Source organism: Cynocephalus volans, chromosome 4 (assembly GCF_027409185.1).
Source record: "Cynocephalus volans isolate mCynVol1 chromosome 4, mCynVol1.pri, whole genome shotgun sequence".
In the NCBI taxonomy this organism is placed as follows: domain Eukaryota; kingdom Metazoa; phylum Chordata; class Mammalia; order Dermoptera; family Cynocephalidae; genus Cynocephalus; species Cynocephalus volans.
In genome coordinates, this window is record NC_084463.1 from 32205716 (window position 1) to 32223750 (window position 18035).

At 38.7% G+C, this 18035-nt stretch overlaps 1 protein-coding gene across 7 annotated transcripts; it reads right to left on the bottom strand.

Moving 5' to 3' along the window:
• Window positions 1–335: 335 nt before the first annotated feature.
• Window positions 336–17592, bottom strand: LOC134375821 (zinc finger protein 717-like). 7 transcript variants are annotated; one of them, XM_063094556.1, is made up of 6 exons: window positions 17512–17592; window positions 14249–14388; window positions 5575–5701; window positions 5238–5330; window positions 1720–2889; window positions 336–690 (listed from the first exon to the last, which is right to left on the bottom strand). In XM_063094556.1, the coding sequence occupies exons 2-6, from the start codon at window positions 14303–14305 to the stop codon at window positions 548–550; spliced, it is 1590 nt and encodes a 529-aa protein (XP_062950626.1). In that variant the 5' UTR covers window positions 14306–14388; window positions 17512–17592; the 3' UTR covers window positions 336–547. The 7 variants fall into 7 exon arrangements, with proteins under 7 accessions (XP_062950626.1, XP_062950624.1, XP_062950622.1 ...); XM_063094554.1 differs by adding an exon at window positions 17302–17330 and having other exon boundaries at window positions 608–2889; window positions 17512–17565; XM_063094552.1 differs by lacking the exon at window positions 17512–17592 and adding exons at window positions 6212–6287; window positions 6776–6837 and having other exon boundaries at window positions 608–2889; window positions 14249–14328.
• Between the last annotated feature and the right edge of the window lie 443 nt (window positions 17593–18035).

Below are 18035 nucleotides of genomic sequence, written 5' to 3' on the forward strand. Positions count from 1 at the left end.
GAAAGTTATGTTGAAAGTCTTGACATGTTAAAGATACTTATAAAGATTTAGTTTATTCTCAGCATCCAATGAGACATCCCTGCCTGATAAGGAGTTGCCATTGTGTTGTGTTGTGTCTCCTCATGATTTCTTTGATTTTTCCATATACTGACTTGGGGATACAACATGGCAAAACAAGTTTCTCTACTTTGTGAATGTTCTCATATACAAAAGACAGGCAACTTCCCTCAGAAAGTTCATAAAATGCATTACCTAAGGTAGGCTGGTTGTGTTGTAATGCAAACATCACACATACAATAAATCAACAAAGGAAGTATTTATTTCTCACTCAAAGAAAGTACCAGTGGAGGGTTATGGCATAGAGGTGGGAAGACCTCTGCTCTCTCCAGTCAATTCCTTCTGTCTTAAACAATGTTGGCCCTCTCCTATGTATGGCTCACAAGGCCACCCTGGGAGTCATCAGCACTTCAGTTCCAGAAAGCATGAGAAATCAGAGAAAGCTGCATAGAGAATTTTTTGTTGTTGCCAGTTCTATAAGTAATGTTAATCACTTTTGTCCACATTCACTTGAACAGAGTTCAGTTACATAGTCCCACACAACATCAAGAGGCTGAGTATGCAGGCTGTTTCCACAAGACTCTCTGCCATACAGAATTTCTCCCATGCATGAGTTCTTTGATGCCTGCTGAGCTGCGAGTTTTGACAAAAAAAGTTTTCACAGTCGTTAGTTATCCTTCCATATCCTCAGGTTCCACATTCACAGATACAAGCGACAATGGATGAAAAGTATTTGATAAAAATAAAAAACAATTAAAGAACAATGAAATAACACAAAAGACAGTATAAGTATTTACATCACACATGTATTCAGTATTATAGGTAATCTACATAAGATATAAAGTATACAGCAGGAAGAGCATAGGTTATACACCAATACTACACTATTTGCAAGAGGGACTTAAGCATCTGCAAATTTTGGCATCCACAGGGAGTCCTGGTGCCAATCCCCCGTGGAAATGGAGGAACAACTGTACAGTCGAGGATTTCACTTCTAGAAGCATTTTCTAATGCATCCTGAGGTATGACTTCCTGTGAAATGTTTTTCCACTCACTGTATGCATAAGGTTTTTCCAGTGTGAATTCTCTCATGGCTAGTAAGGACTGACTTCTGGCAAAACCTTTTTCCACATTCATTACATTCATACGGTTTCTCACCTGTATGAGTTCTCTGATGTATACTAAGGGCTGATTTCTGGTAGAAAGATTTCCTACATTCATTACATTGATATGGTTTCTCACCTGTATGAGTTCTCTGATGTACAATGAGGGCTGACTTCTGGCAGTAACATTTGCTGCATTCTTTACATTCATATGGTTTCTCACCTGTGTGAATTCTCTGATGTATACTGAGGGCTGATTTCTGGTAGAAAGATTTCCCACATTCACTACATTCATATGGTTTCTCACCTGTGTGAATTTTCTTATGAACACTGAGGTGTGATTTACGACGAAAGATTTTCCCACACTCGTTACATTCATAGGGCTTTTCCCCTGTGTGAATCCTCTCATGTATATTGAGTACTGACTTACGGCAAAAAGATTTCCTACATTCATTACATTCATATGGCTTCTCACCTGTGTGAGTTCTCTGATGTACACTTAGGTGTGATTTATAGTAAAAAGTTTTCTCACATTCTTTACATTCATATCGCTTCTCACCTGTGTGAGTTCTCTTATGTCTTCTGAGGAGTATTTTCTGGTGAAAGGTTTTTCCACACTCATTACATTCATATGGTTTCTCACCTGTGTGAATTGTCTGATGCACATTCAGGGCTGATTTCTGTTTGAAAGATTTTCTACATTCATTACATTCATATGGTTTCTCCCCCGTGTGAATTCTCTTATGGTCACTGAGGTATGATTTACGGTGAAATGTTTTTCCACATTCATTACATTCATAGGGCTTTTCACCTGTGTGAATCATCTCATGTCTACTGAGGGCTGACTTACTGTAGAAAGATTTCCTACATTCATTACATTCATATGGTTTCTCACCTGTGTGAGTTCGCTGATGTACACTGAAATGTGATTTCCGGTTGAAAGTTTTCCTGCATTCTTTACATTCATATGGTCGCTCACCTGTGTGAATTATCTGTTGCCTAGTAAAGTCTGACTTCTGATAAAAAAATTTCTCACATTCATTACAAGCGTTGGGCTTCTCCCCTGTAGATGTTCTCGGATGTATGGTTAGGAGTGGTTTCTTAATTAAGGATTTCTCACATTCACTACATTTGCAAGGTTTTCCTCCTGTTTGTATTTTCTGATGTTCAGTAAGTTTAGGCTTTTTACACATTTTCCCACATCCATCATACTGAACAGTTTTCCTCCCTACCTGAGTTATCTCATGGTCCATGAGAGATGACTTATCAAAGACTTTCCCATATTCCTTATATTTACAGGAGGTCTCTCCCATATGAACCTTCTTATGTGTAAATAATATTGCCTCTGTGTTGAAGGCTTTCCCTTGTCCACTATATTCAAAAGGCTGCTGCCCAGTTTGAATCTTGTGATGCTGACTAAGATGCTCGTTATGTCTGCAGGATTTTCCAGTTATGTTATGGTCATCAGTTTTCTCACCAACATGGGTCTCATCAGGCTGTCTAGGAAGAAGTGGATTCTGCCATACATTTAACTCCTCACGTCTCATTCCTGAATAGTTTCCATTACTTATAATCAGATTTGAAATATGCTTTGAGCTCAGATGAAATGTTTTTCCTAATTCAACTCTCTCATCAGTTGACGTTTTGCTGTTGGTGATTACAACTTCCCACAAATGTCTACCATGACTTTCTTGGCTTTTCTTAATTAGGTCATTGACTACCTTGACACCTGAAATGAGAAAAAAATAGCCATATCCATGAACAACACATAAGCATTGCCTATGGAATGCTCATGTAAAAGTAAAAAAGTTTCTTCCCTATTTAGTGGCATAAGATTGTAAAAAAATCAATAATGAGCACTGGTTTTATAAGTAAGTTTTGCATACATACAACTTATTGCAATGAATTATATTAACATATTTTCTATATTCAATCATGTTTTACTTTGCTTCTTTTTTTCTTTTTCCTTTTTAATTCAAAAGGAAATATTCACCTCTTGGCTAGCTGTAGTTTTCCACCAAGTGCCTATCATAAAGCCATTGTTTACTCTACTCTTTTTCTCTATTTCATTCTTATAACAACGGTGGGTGTCTCATGCTGCTCTTTTTCTAATTATCCTGCTTTGAAGATTGTAAGGTTTCTCTGGATCTGCTACTTTCAGGTTCAGGAACAGGCCCCTTTTCTGTCATTTAAAGAGTATTGTGGCTTACATTCAGGATTTTATACATTTGCCTAGTTTTCACTCTTCCCTAGGGGATAGCTATATTCATACGGAGTGTTTCCAAATAAAAAAATCTCCTTTTTTCCACACTAGATGAAGACAGCTTCCTACAAGTTCCTCATTTAACCTCACATCCTCTGCTTCTCTGAATGCTCCAGTCCACCACCTTGGGTACCTGCTTGCTGCTGGTCTAAGACATTTGGTTCTGCAACCCAGGCTGTTCCCACTTTTGTTCCAAAATATATTTCTAGCTCCCTTTGAGATCAACTGGCATTCTCCCAATATTAAGTGCATCCACTCTTGCTTGATAATTCACTGCTTATAAAGCTTCTGTTTCATGTGTTGGGGTTTTCAGCTGTTTCTTATTTTCATAAGCGAAAAAGTCTTATGCACATTTCTCATTCTCTTTGTTGTTTTAGAATGATTTCCAAAACAAAGAGGACATGCTGACTTCAAACTCCACTCACAAACAGAAATTTGAGACCTCTCAACTGAAACCTTTGGTTCACATGACCTTGGAACACAGTACCTCCTAGTTCACCTGCAAAGCCCAAGACCCCCCTTTCCATGCACCTACGCTTGTTCCTCCTATGCTTCCTGCCTTCTGATTTTGTGGTACACAAGGCTCATTTCTGGATCTTTAAATATTTAGCCAACTCTCCAGGTGACCTCCCCTATTAATGTGACTTTAAATACCACCTTTACCCCAGTGATTTCCAAACTTGTAACTACAATAGTGATGTCCACTATCAAAAATAGATTTTATATTCACATATGTATTCTATCACTGAAAGAGTTCACTTGAACTGAAGCTATGCAAAAGTGAACACTTAATAGTCTTCCTAAAACTTCCTTCTCTAAACATCTTTCCTAAATTCTCACATCCCATTTTTCTATCTCACTCTGGTTAAATATTCCTCATGATTCTTATACAACTACTTAACATATATTTCTTTCTCATTTCTCTCTCATAAGAATGTAAACTCCATGAAAAAAGAAAAAAGAATATTAGTTGGATCATTGCTGTAATAAGTAAAAGTATAAAATTACCAATGATTAAAACCTGCTTAATTAAGATATGTTAAGACTTAAATGAATGTATGAATAAACCTCTGTGCTACTTTGCACATCTTCCCCCATCCCCCAAAACTCATACTGAAGCCTGATCATCACTGTATCAGTGTTAAGAGGTTGGGAAGTCTGACCATAGTATTTTAAAGATGGAGCTTTAGAAAGATGGTTGAATAGTGAGGGCTATGCCCTCATGAATGGATTAATCTATTTATAAATAGGCTAATGGCTTAATGAGTTAAGGAGTAGACTGGTGGCTTTATAAAAAGTGGAAAAAAGTATGTGGGCATTCTTTTTTTACTTTTGCCATGTGATGCCCTGCACTACTTCCAGACTCTGCAGAGATTCCCCCCACTCGGAGAAAGCCCTCCACCTTAAACTTCCCAGCCTACAGAAGTAAAAGAAATAAGTTTTATTTTCTTATAAATTACCCAGTTTCAGGTATTCTGCTATAAGAAACGGAAAACAGACTAATACAGTCTGAGAAAAATGTCCTTGTGCATGGAGAAAAAGAGAGCAACTGAGAATATTGAGAAAGTGAACAGAAAAGACGAAGGTCTTAGAAAAGAAAGGTAGGGGTTTGATTTGAGGTAAATATAAAAAAGTACTTTACAAAATAAAAGGTGGGGGTATAGGTGTGAGAGACCACTTTGAAGATTATATAATGCAAGTACTTCATGCACGCAGTCCAGCTATTCTCAGGTGTAAAACCTGGGACAAATATTGGTAAAAACAGCTGAACACTGCCAACATCTCCTGGAATTTATTGCCCAGTATGTGCTGACCTTGTAAGCTCTGATTTGGGTGTTCTTCTATTGTCCATGGCTCTGCTTCTTGCTCCAACTTGAAGATCACCTCAGGTTTGGTAATGCAGTGCCCTGTTAATGGGAGATAATGTAGGAATTTGCCAAGCTGCTAAGTCAGATCTTTGAAAAATGACAAGAGCTTGGCTTCAGAAGCTGTAAAATGATGGAGACAATTTGAAACTTTCATTGAAGAAGGATGACACACTCTCCATGGAATGGAACCTTACCTAAAGAGCATTAAACCTTATAAATGATTCCTACATTGACCAACAAAAAAGAAAGTGTTGCTCCTGGGACTTACTGTGGTTACACTCACCCAATGACACCAGGTTGCTATAGGTCTCCAGCATCACATCTTTGTACAAAGTCCTTTGATCATCATCAAGGTCCTGCCACTCCTCCCAGGTAAAGTCCACAGCCACATCCTCAAAGGACACCAACCCCTGTAATGGCACATTTCTCCTCAACTCAAGTCACCAGCCCTGTGTCACAAAACAGGAATCTGGGAGTTCACACTTCTGTATGTGTATCATATTTATCTTACATAAGATGCAGCTTCTTTACACTCCATATGGTAGGAAAAAGAAAAACCACAGTAGAAATATCCTGCCACTGTAATAACTTCTTAACTACAAAAAATACTATTACAAAGATTACTTTATAGATCTAGAACCATTCTTATTACTAGGGATAAAAGTATAAATAAAGTCTGTTCTGCCAAGCAGTTTAAAATCTGGTATAAATACATACCTAAAATAATGTGTTGGACAGACTAATTTAGACACAAGTTTGATATAGAGGGGTGGGAAAGAATGAGAAAATATAGTTCTATTTCGTACTCAGTTTGCACTCCACTGAAATGCCAAAGATGTTTAGCAATTCCACGTGAACCATGTATTCATGAATATGAGGAAACAGCAAAAGCCAGTCATAAGGGTACAAAGAACACACACCACATTAATGGAAGTACACACAGAACCACGTCTAGGTGAATGATCCAGGGCTGTCATGAGATAAACACAATTTGACCTAGGAAAAAAATTTATGCACTTAGCACTGATTTTTAATTACTATAAACTAAAAACATGCACACAAGCATCCCCAAATTTCATTCAACATGCAAAAAATTGCTCATGTCCACCCCAGGGTGAACACTACCACATCCCAAACCACAGGGTGTAAATAATGAAATTATGTAAAAACAGTTAAGTTACATAAACAGATTTGCATTTTAATAGTCATCGACTAGGAGCATGCAAGAGGGCTTAAATGCAAGTCAAAAGGGAAGGAAACAGGGTGACAGATGATCCCCTACACCAGGACACAGAGCAGTAAACACACAAAATAAGAAAGTAATCTCATAAAAGAGGGAAAAAAGCAGGGACAAAATTTGGTACTAATTTACTATAAAAAAGGCAAAAACAAGAGTTTACTCCAAGACTATACGTAAAATTTGGGAAATGGAAGAAAAAACAGACACAAGTGACAAAGACTCAAACACATTATATTTGAAATACCTGTGGGGGTGTCCAAATGGCAATTAGATAAATGATCCCAGAGTTCAGGACAAAGATCTAAGCTGAAGATATAGATTTAGAAAGTATCAGAATTTCAATGGTATCTAAAGCCATCAGAGCAAGTGAACCTAAACGACTGAAGAAAAAAAAAAGTAAAAAGAAACAACTACAGAATCTGCAGAAACACTAACGTTTAAAGACAAAGAAAAATAGACTGAGAAGACCAGGAAAAACTTTTCTGTGTTTATTCCACAAATAAAGGAAGCTCAGTATTAAGATGTCTACCAATACAATTCATCATAGTTATAATTCCATGAAGCAAAATCCTTTGATTATCTACATAGATATTAAGAAGGTACTTTTAGAAATACATTCCATGTTTCTGGGCTGGCCCATGGCTCACGTGGGACAGTGTAGTGCTGATAACACCAAGGCCACGGGTTCAGATCCCTATATAGGGATAGCCAGTTAGCTCACTTGGGAGAGCATGGTGCTGACAACACCAAGTCAAGGGTTAAGATCCCCTTACTAGTCATCTTTAAAAAAAAAAAAATACATTCCAGGTTTCTATTTCTGTACGTAAAAGGCTTAAAAATCATTATAACATCCTAAAAACAAATATAAAGCTGAAGAGACTAAAAAATCAACAAATCTTCTTGGCTCTGTAAGAGAGAAGAGGACCCAGGGCAAATTGCTGCCAGATTAGAGAGGCAGACAGGCAAATATATGGAGTCATGGCTTACAGAAGCAGAGACTTACTAGAGGAAACCATCATGGGAACCAGTACCAGAACAAGAAAACCTGAATTGTGACTGAAAAACTGCTAGAGGCTCAATGTGAAGACTCAAAGGTAAAAACTCCAGGGGCACTCAGTCATAGGCAGGCCACCACAATACTATGAAATTAACCTCCAAGAGCTCAACCAGGTTTCAACAGAAATAGTAAACTCCCTCCTGCTTCCACCTGTAGGAGGGAAAAGGTAAGCCACTTTGAAATATGCCAGAGCACTCTGTTCTTCTTAACAAAGCCTGCACTCAAAAGAAACTACTTAATCAGGGCTTAACTCGCTATGCTATTATCAGAGCCTAAACGACCTAAGTGAAGGGAAATACCCAATTCCAACCAACTCTAGCCTTCCACATGGAAAAAAGGAAAATATCAAATTCTGGCCCACTTCAGCCACCATTTCCCACCTAAGAAAATTAAAAAAACAAACTGAAAACACTTGTGAAGTTCACAGTCCAAAGACAGAAGTTCACTAAGAGAATGAGACTTAATCAGAGGGCTACAGAACACTTCTGCTACAGTCCAGTGTGTTCCCCCAAAATTCATATGTTTGAAACCTAATCCCCAATGCACTAGAATTAAGAGGTGGGGCCTTTGGGAGATGACTAAGTCTTGAGGGTAGAGCTCTCATGATAGGGATGAGTGCCCTAACAGAAAAGGACCAAGAAAGCCTTTCTGCCTCTTCCACCATGTGAGCACACAAAGTAGGTGCCATCTATGAGAAATGTACTCTCACCAGAGACTGAATCTCCTGCATCCTTGATCTTGGACTTTCCAGCCTCCAGAACTAGGAACAATAAATTTCTGTCCTTTATGCATTACCCATTCTAAGGCACTTTGTTATATGAACCCAAACAGACAAAGACATCTTCCTCTTCTCCACACTTTATCACATTACTGAAATGAATATTTACAGTAGTTACTTTTCTCTGGTATATCATGTCTGGATATAAAGGAAAAAAATTATGAGGCAGTTTAAAAAACAAAAACAATTTGAAGTGACAGAGCAAGCATCAGAACAAGACATAGCTAGCATCTTGAAATTAACAGACAGGGAATTAAAAAAACTGATTAATATGCTAAGGGCTCAAATGGATACAGCAGACAGCATTCAACAACAGATGGGCAATGTAAGCAGAAAAAGAGAAGTCCTAATAAAGAACCAAAAAGAAATACCACAGATCAAAAATACTGTAAGGGCCAGACCATGGCTCACTTGGGAGAGTGTGGTGCTGATAACACCAAGGCTGCTAGTTCAGATCCCTATATAGGGATGGCCGGTTGGCTCACTTGGGAGAGTGTGGTGGTGACAACGCCAAGACAAGGGTTAAGATCCCCTTACCAGTTATCTTTTATTTAAAAAAAAAAAAAAAATACTGTAACAGAAATGAAGAATGTCTTTGACTGTCTTACTAGTAGACTGGACAAAGCTGAGGAAAGAATCTCTGAGCTTGAGAATATGTCAACAGAAACTTCAAAAACTAAAAAGCAAAGAGGAACAAAGATTGAAAGGAACATAATATCCAATGACTGTGGGACAACTGCAAAAGGTGTAACATAGAGTAATAAGAACACCAGAAGACGAAGAGAGAGGGGGAAAAAAAACAGAAAAAATACTTGGAACAATAATGTCTGAGAACTTCCACATATTAATGTCAGACACCAAACCAAAGACCCAAGAGAACACCAAGCAAGATAAATGCCAAAAATCTACACCTAGGCATATAATTTTCAAATCACAGAAAACTGAAGATAAAGAAAAATCTGAAAGAAGCCAGAGGGGAGGAAAAAGCCTCTTACCTATAGAGGACCAAAGATAAGAACTACATCCAACATCTCAGAGATCATGTAAGCAAGAAGAAAGTGGAGAGAAATATTCAAAGTGTTGAGAGAAGAAACCCACCAACCTAGAGTTCTGTACCCTGTCAAATCATTCTTCCAAAGTGAAAGCGAAATACTTTCTCATACAAACAAAAATAGAGGAAATGTGTTGCCAATATACCGATCTTTCAAGAAATATTAAAAGATTTTTTTTTTAGAGAGAACTAAATGATATTGGTTAGAAACCAGGATCTACATAAAGAAAGGAAGAACGTTAAAGAAGGAATAAGTGGAGGTAAAATAAAAACTCTTATTTTTCATATTCTTAACAAGAGCAGTAACAATGTATACAACTATGCATGCTTTCATATATTTATACCTATACACCCAGTTAAGTAAACTTATATATAAGTGAAAAGAAGTTACAACAATAATACAAGGGACAAGAGGATGGAAGAAATTAAGATCATTTTGTCATTATAAGCAAGTCACACTGCCTGTGAAGTGGTAGAGTGTTAACTGAACGTGGACTTGGATTAGTTGTAAATTTATATTTCAAATGCTGGGCAACTAGTTAAAAAAGTGAAAAAATAAGTGTAACTATAAAAAAAAAGTACATATTCAGAAAGAACAGAAAATGGAATCATAAAATGCTCAATTAACACCACGAAGGCAGAAAAAGAGTGGAAGACAAAAGAGCAAAGAGCAAGAGTAATGAATGGAAGACAATAACAAATGCAGATATTAACTCAACTATAACAATCACTGTGAACATCAATGGTCTAAATGAACCAACTAAATGACAAAGACTGTCAGAGGGTATCAAAATATAAGACCCAACTATATAGTCTACAAGAAAACCAAATTAAATATAAAGATGGATGAATTCAAAGCAAATGGATGGAGAAAAATATACAATGTTAACTCCAACAAAAAGAAAGTGTGAGTAGCTATGTTTATTTCAGGTAGAACAGACTTCAAAGCACAGAAAGTTATCAGTGATAACAGGCATTACATTTTGATATAGGGATTAATTCTCTAAGAAGACAATTCTTAATGTGTATGTACCTAGCAAAAGAACGTCAAACTATGTGAGGCAAAAACTAACAGAACTGCAAAAAGAAATAGACCCACCATTGCAACTGGAGACTTCAACACCCTCTATCAAAAATGGACCAGTGATCACCCTAGTGGAAAACCACATTGAAACGCCATGTGTAAGTATGCTCACTGATAGCTCCCACAAATGTCCAGCAGCACCCACTGCCAGCCACCATGGAGCCTTCTTGGACACCAGCCCAGTTGTGCTTTCACATGATCCATCGCAGATACTACCTTACTGCACCTCTGTGGGAGATAAAGACATCCAGATAGACTCCCTAACCTTAAGAACCAGAAGCGATAAGAAACTGTTTTAAGCTCCCAGGTTTTGGAGGTAGTTTTTTAAAATCAGAATAGAAAACTGAAACAGAATTTAGTGCCTGGAAATGGGGTACTGTGGTAATAAAAAGCTACAACATGTGGCATTGGCTGTGAGACCAAGAAGAAACTGGGCCTCAAAGAGACCATCTGTGCCAGCTGGAAGGGTGTCAAGACTCTTAGTAAGGGACTGAAGAACAGTGAGAATAATGTCATTGGAAATGAGAAAAAAATATGTGGGTTATGTAGTGGAGTATTGTGGGTCACACGTTACCCCAAAACTGAACAGGTATCTCACATCTCAGGGGTCTGCCAAAAAACACTTCTGAGAAGAATGTGGAAAGTGCTACCTGGCCTCCTCTCACTACCATTGAGAAAATATGAGAGGAGAGAGATGAACTAAGAAGGATGTTCAATTTTCAAACAGAATTTAGATAAAACAGAAAGGAGTCAGGACTTGCAGGTTTGAAATAAAACTATTTTTCAACTCCAGTTTCTCCCAACAAAATATTTTCAAAGTAAGAAACGGCTTTGTAGCAAGGATCAAACCCAGTGTTACATAAGAGATAAAACATCAAAAGTATTTTCTGCATTATAAGGACCTTAGGGTGAGACAGAGATAGGACCTGGTAAACAATAGGGCTTCTAAGGAGGGTATTGTCCCTTAGCAGACCTGGAGAGAATGAGAGGCCAGAGAACAAAGGGCTTGTCTCAGAGTGTGCGGGGGGTAGGTTTGGTTTAATGGATTTTAGTACACAGGAAGCCCACACTTTTTAAAAAGTGATTACGCTGAATCATTTCTTGTATCAAAAAACCAGAGAAGAAAAAAAAAGAAAAGGCCATTGGATCTCCAACTTAATATAAGCAAGAAATAGACAAAGAAAATTGGTCAACCGCAAACCCAGGCAATTAAGGAAATAGGATATTGACCGAGAATGGCGAGAACTCAGAAGGTAGAGTGAACAGGCATGAGGCATCTTTCCCAAGGACTAGGACTGGGCTCTAATCAAAGAACTGGACCAGGTGCCCAAGGGGAATAACTAACAGCTCAGACTAGTGCCTGTAGCGTACCTCCCCTTCCCACCACTCCTGTCTGAAGAGGAGTGCCCACACATTCATGCCAGTCTCCTGTGTGCTGGCTGCATGTGGAGGGGCAGATGACAGGCCACCAAAATCCAATTAAGCTAAGCTTTCAGCTAGTTTGATTACAGTGAATGATTCTGGGGGCACTCGAGAGGGCAAAGTATATTTTGCATGTGGTAGAAACTTGTGGCCAGAGGGCAAACTGTGGTTTATTACACATTACTGCGAATTCTTACTATTGCTTTTACTGACAGGTGAAATCTAATTACTCTCACCTTGAATCAAGGCTACTCTTAGTGATGTGCTTGAGATGCTCTGGGACTTCTGAGAGAAAATCATAAGAGGCCTCATAGCTTCTGCCTGGGCTTCTTGGACACTTGCTGTGGGAGAAGCCAAACAAACGTGACTACCCCTGAGTCTGCCAGACTGTGAAGAAATCCAACCCGGCCACAAAGAGAGGGCTGGATACCTGCTCAACATCCCCAGCCACTAGTGTCCTTCCAGCTGAGACTAGAGATGTCCTGTAGCAGACAACACTGCCCTGAAGCAGATCAGAGACTTCATGCAGCAGCCAACCCACACTGCCCTGGTCCAATTTACTGACCCACAAAATTGTGACACATAATAAAAAGAATTTCTTGTTTTAAGCCACTACATTTTGTGGTACTTTGTTATACAGCAGATAACAGGAACACTAAAAAAGGCTATAGAAACCATAGGTAGTACCTTGACGTGAAACATGGAATGTGTAGGTTTAGAATGAATACTAGATTCAAGATAAATGAATGGAGCACATTTTACATGTTACACGAGAGCTCAAACCACAATTGTGAATGTAAAATGTTAAGTTAATTAGTTTGACACTTTTTGTTCTTAACCAACTATTAACTACAGATCTAGCCCATAGGCATTATTATGACTAATGCACACATCCATTTTTCATATTCATTTTTAAGTAACTACCTGAAATAGAAGAATTAAATACAATCTTTAAGAGTTTGAAAACATGACACGTCTTTCTGAACTATAAACATACAGTTGCATATTAATAAAAACTACAGATAGAATCACTGGCATATACTTACAAAAGCAAAAGGTATAAATTATGAAAATCTGCGCTTTTTAAAAATTCTTTACACATCTTTTAATTGACCCTGGTTCAAATGGGTCCCACTAACTCCTGAATGCTTTATACATGTGTATTCCCAAGGGCTTCACATGTTCTGGCCAGAGTACAGTTCACAGGGATTGAACCTCATCACCCAGCAAACACACCCTTTAGGTGTTGCAAAAATGACACTTTCAATGGAACAAAGTTACTGTGTACTGACATTAAAATAAAATGAAAAGAACAAACAAACAAAAGTAGCAGGAGTTGACACCAGATGAAATTAAACCTGAGACAAGGAGAGAAGAGTCCAGGAAAAATCCCATTTTAGTGGTTTGGGTCACTGGTTGGATGACAGTCATACCATATGTAAGAGAAGAAAAGAGGATGTGGTTTTTGGTTTGCATTTATTGAGCTTGAGGTACATTTTGGATAGCCACAAAGAAGCATTCAACAGAGACTTCAACAGAAGAATTCAGAGAAAAAGATATGAAACCAACAGTGAGGTCATGACAATAAGTAACACAAAAGAATTTCTAGAAGAAAATCATGAAAAGTTGTTTCAAATATGGCAGAAGATTCAATAAGGCAAACAAACAGTAGGAACATTTGCCAGAAAATATAACTGAATAGTGGTGTGCTGCACACCTGCATGTACAGATGAACTGAGAGAAACATACAAAGAATCATTTAAGGGTCTGTGTTAGACTCAACCTCCAGATGGTCCAGGTTTTAACCATGAATCAAGTATGGCCTTCCAAAACCTGCCTGAGACCACACTATTTTATAGACTCCAGAAAAACTTTATTAAGCAAGTTGTACTTTAGCACTAGGTACCAGTTTCTAATGCAGAAAACTAAAAGTGTTTATTTCCAGATTGGTAATGAAAAACTTTACATTACATCATTGTGACCAACAAAGATGATCTTTCAGACTTTGGTGTCAGCAAGCCTTGATGTCCCATGAGAATTTAGCATTCCATTCCAATCACGTAGCAAACACAACTGCCTTTTTGCCATGATATCAAAAGGACCAGAGACAAATGTGCAGTCAATGTAGGTGACTCTAAGGTCTTATAACCTGCTACGTCTACGTGCCAATTTGATCTTATTTACATACATTTCCTTCAAGCTGAGTTTTACTTATTTGCACTTTTCCATTTTAATTCATGGACTGTGGTTTATATAAGCTTTACATGTAAAGCTCATAAAAGACAATGGAATACAAAGTAAGGAATAAATAAACAAACAACTCACCAAAGACTCATTCACTTTTTGTTGCTTTTGGAAACACATACAGCACTCTGGCAGCATAGCTTGGAGAGAAGGAATGGATTAAGGAGAAAACTAGATGGCACGGTCCTAGTTTCTCCTGACCAAAACTCTCCGCATGTCAGCTGAAAAGACCAAAAAAAAGGACAACAAACACCCCAATGAAGATGCATCTACAAGTACACTGACTGAGAATTTACACAAGCAATTTATGGATTAATGAAAACATACATTACCTGCTTCAGCAACAATTAATTTTACCTAAATATATAATTTGCCCATTTAAACTAAAGAAAAAACCACACTGTCTTCACCAAAACTAATGTTATAAAAATATACTTAGGCTGTCAACTATTTCCCTATGAATACACGGGTTCCACACAGGACTCCCTATGAGTGTTTCCGCTAAAATACATATTGCTTTTATATACCTAAACATCAGGGAAGTATGTATCTTGCAACCCAACACTTTTCACCCATGAATATATAGGGGGGAAAAGTATATAATGTATATTTCTTGTAGTACACTCTTACAGTGTTTCCCAGACACATTCCCATTACACCAGCAATATTTCCCAGTAACAGTTCTCCCTGTATTCAAGCCCTCATATAGTATGTTCCAACAATGAACAGGGCTTTGGACATTAGAAAATGTGATGCAATTTTTAGAAAAAAAGTACCTGCCACTGGTGCTTACCATCCTAAACACAGTTGTATCGTAAAGAAGCCCTAGGCTAATCTACTGCAGACACAGGGCATAGTCAAGACTCTGCACAAACCACAGTACAGCTGAGTGAAGCCATTTTGAACCAACCAGCCCCAGTAAAAGCACCAGGTGACTAAAGCCTCATTTGTAATTCAGGCAACACTAGTATAGAAACTGCCCAGCTGAGCACAACCCAAAATGTAGATCCAGAGAACTTGAAACAAATAAAATGATTGTTAGTTTTTTTTAAGCCACTGAGTTTTGGTTTCCTTACCTACCAAATGCTAACTGATACATATAAGCCCCCAGAACTCAATATTAACAAAAATTATGTGGAGAGGACAAAGTCTAAAGTTACATGTAAAATAAAATCAATATAACTTCACAACCACATGCAGAAGTTTTGAAAATCACAATGAATGACAACTGGAAGGACTTCAGTGAGATTACTGGTGCTAACGGAGGCCATATAAATCATAAAAAGCAATTTTTTGCACATCAGTAACCGATGTTGTAAGTTTTTGTTGTTGTTTTTCATCATAAAAAAGTCTGTTTACTTTAAAAAACATAAAACATGAAAATGGACTGCTATTTAAAAGTGACTACTGCACTGTATTTTAATTACATTTTAAGACACTGGTCTGGAATAGAAGTGTGATGCAGTCTAATTTGCCCATTTTAAATAATGTTTAAAAGGCTCCCATTATATTCCTGCAGAATTTATGATTTTCAAGAACAGATTACTGGCATTAAGTGGAAAAACTTGTGTTATTTACCCTCTGAGGTCACAAAATCCACACAAAGTGTTGGGGATTAAAATAAAATCAGGGGCCGAGCCCGTGGCGCACTTGGTAGAGTGCTGCGCTGGCAGCGCGGCGACGCTCCCGCCGCGGGTTCGGATCCTATATAGGACTGACCGGTGCACTCACTGGCTGAGTGCCGGTCACGAAAAAACGACAAAAAAAAAAAAAAAAATAAAAAAATAAAATAAAATCAGGATGTTTAAGGCAAGGTATGTTAAAGCAATGTTTGATCTAAGTTGACTTGGTCACAAAAATAATCTCAAAATTAAACAAATACTTGTTTTGACTTAAGTGTGGCAAAATGGAAAACACTAGCCAAAAAGTCAGGATGTCCAACATTGGAAAATATTTGACCCTGGGCAACTCAAATCTCCTCAAACCCATTTTTTTTCCATGTTTCTTATATAAGGTTATTCGAAAAGTTCACAGGAAAATAGAATAAAAAGATTTTACAAATCTTTCCATGAACTTTCAGAAGTATCCTCCTGAAGTACAAATACCTTGGCAAACCCTTCCTCAACTACCAGCAAGAAATATCACGATAGCAGGAGCATCATTATATTCCTAGATACCAAATATGGTGATAGGCTAGGTTTGAAAGAGTTCAAACAGTGTTGAAATAATAAGGTAAAACTGAAGAAATGAGAGTGTTTAGAGAGCTCTATAGACATATCCTCTCAGGTTTAACAGGTTGTTCTGCCACCTCAGACCATACATACCTCCAAGACCAGTCTAATAAGTAACAATTACCAAGGCCCTTGTCTATCCTTCTCAGTCAAACTCACCTCTCCCTTTTGAAGGTTGGTCCAAACCTTCTAACATCACCCAATTTCTGATAGCTATTTAATGAGGTATTACAGATCAACTCTTTGTGCGTTCTAAGCACTAGGATCAATAATTCCTTGGGTTGTGCAAAGCGAGGATCTTGACCTTTCTGGGACTCTTGCCTCTGCTCCGACGCGCTGAGAAGGTTCAGGCCAGAGGGGTGTTCTTTCAGGTGGGATTCCTTTTCATAAGGCGCCCTCCTTCAAACTTTGTAACACTTCCTTTACTCCAAAGGAAACCGGACCATCATCCCGTACCTCAATCTACCCCTTAGAAGTCACTGTTCCTGGACACTAGGTCTTCTATAAAATTATGTAAACTCAAAACAGGAGTGCTAGGCAGGCTGCACAGTGCAGGAGAGGACTACACATACTTCACTTGAAAAGACACCAAGAAACCTCACAAATGCAACTGCCACATAGTAACACTCAGTCTGCGCACACTTCACAATTATTTCCCTGGGAATTTGGGGGCATTTCAGCAATATTGTTAATATGCTCATCTTACATATGGATAAACTGAATGTCATACAGATTAGTAACAGGCTTCTTTGTGGCAGAGCTGGAATGTGAACTCACCGCACACCTGTCCTGCTCATGCTGTTTGCTGACCCAACTCCCCATCCCCACCCATTCGCCATCTTGGACTCGACCACAACCCTGCGGACATCTGGAACCGGCTTTTGTACACCTGGAAGCACATACCCGGCCTTCTGGCAGCGCACCGTCTTCTTCTGACAAAGCAATCGTTGAAAGCATGGCTGAGTTGTCCCTTCCCCGCACCGGCCCACCTCGCACCTGCACGTCGGGCCCAGCCCGCCTGAGACCCACCGACCTTTCTGCTCCACCTGATGCCGGGACACCCATCCCGGTCCCCAGAGTCCCCCAAGGCTTCTCTTTCACCCTGGCACCAACCTTGAGAGTCGCAGAATCCAACTCCAGTATCTGAAAATCAGTGTAGCGGTAGCCGCATTGCCCGGAATTTCCAAAAACGAAAATGGCGGGAGTGGGCGGGACCGCTCATGCGCAGTAGGAAACCAAAAAGCCCGTTTCAATAGTCTCTGCTAGACACGTCATTGGAGGGCAAAACTACATTTCCCAGAGGATGAAGTGACTGGACACATGCGCAGAACGAACACGAAGGAGGCTTTCCCATAGTCCTGTGTTGGTGACGTCATTAGAGGACGCGACTACATTTCCCACTACCCTCTCCTGTCCTTCGATGTGAACAGTCGGAGGAAATTTGATTTTCTCATCGGAGTCCTGTTACCAGGAGACCAGGACCCGAAGGATCAGAACTGGTCTGTGTTCACTTGAACAGCGATGTGGAATTCTTATTCTTTATTAAATCCTGCTTTGAAAACCTGGGACGTTGTGGGAGGAATGGGGAAATTTGAATGTGAGCCAATTAGTCTATGATATTAATAAGTAGCTTTTTT

What these genes read in the sequence shown, in the direction of transcription:
- LOC134375821 (XM_063094550.1), bottom strand. Translation starts at nt 14,305, where the DNA reads ATGCTGCCAGAGTGCTGTATGTGTTTCCAAAAGCAACAAAAAGTGAAT. An exon ending in AAAAAGTGAATGAGTCTTTG is followed by an intron (nt 5,702 to 14,248) that starts GTGAGTTGTTTG and finishes GTGCCATTACAG; the next exon opens with GGGTTGGTGTCCTTTGAGGA. An exon ending in TAGCAACCTGGTGTCATTGG is followed by an intron (nt 5,331 to 5,574) that starts GTGAGTGTAACC and finishes TCCCATTAACAG; the next exon opens with GGCACTGCATTACCAAACCT.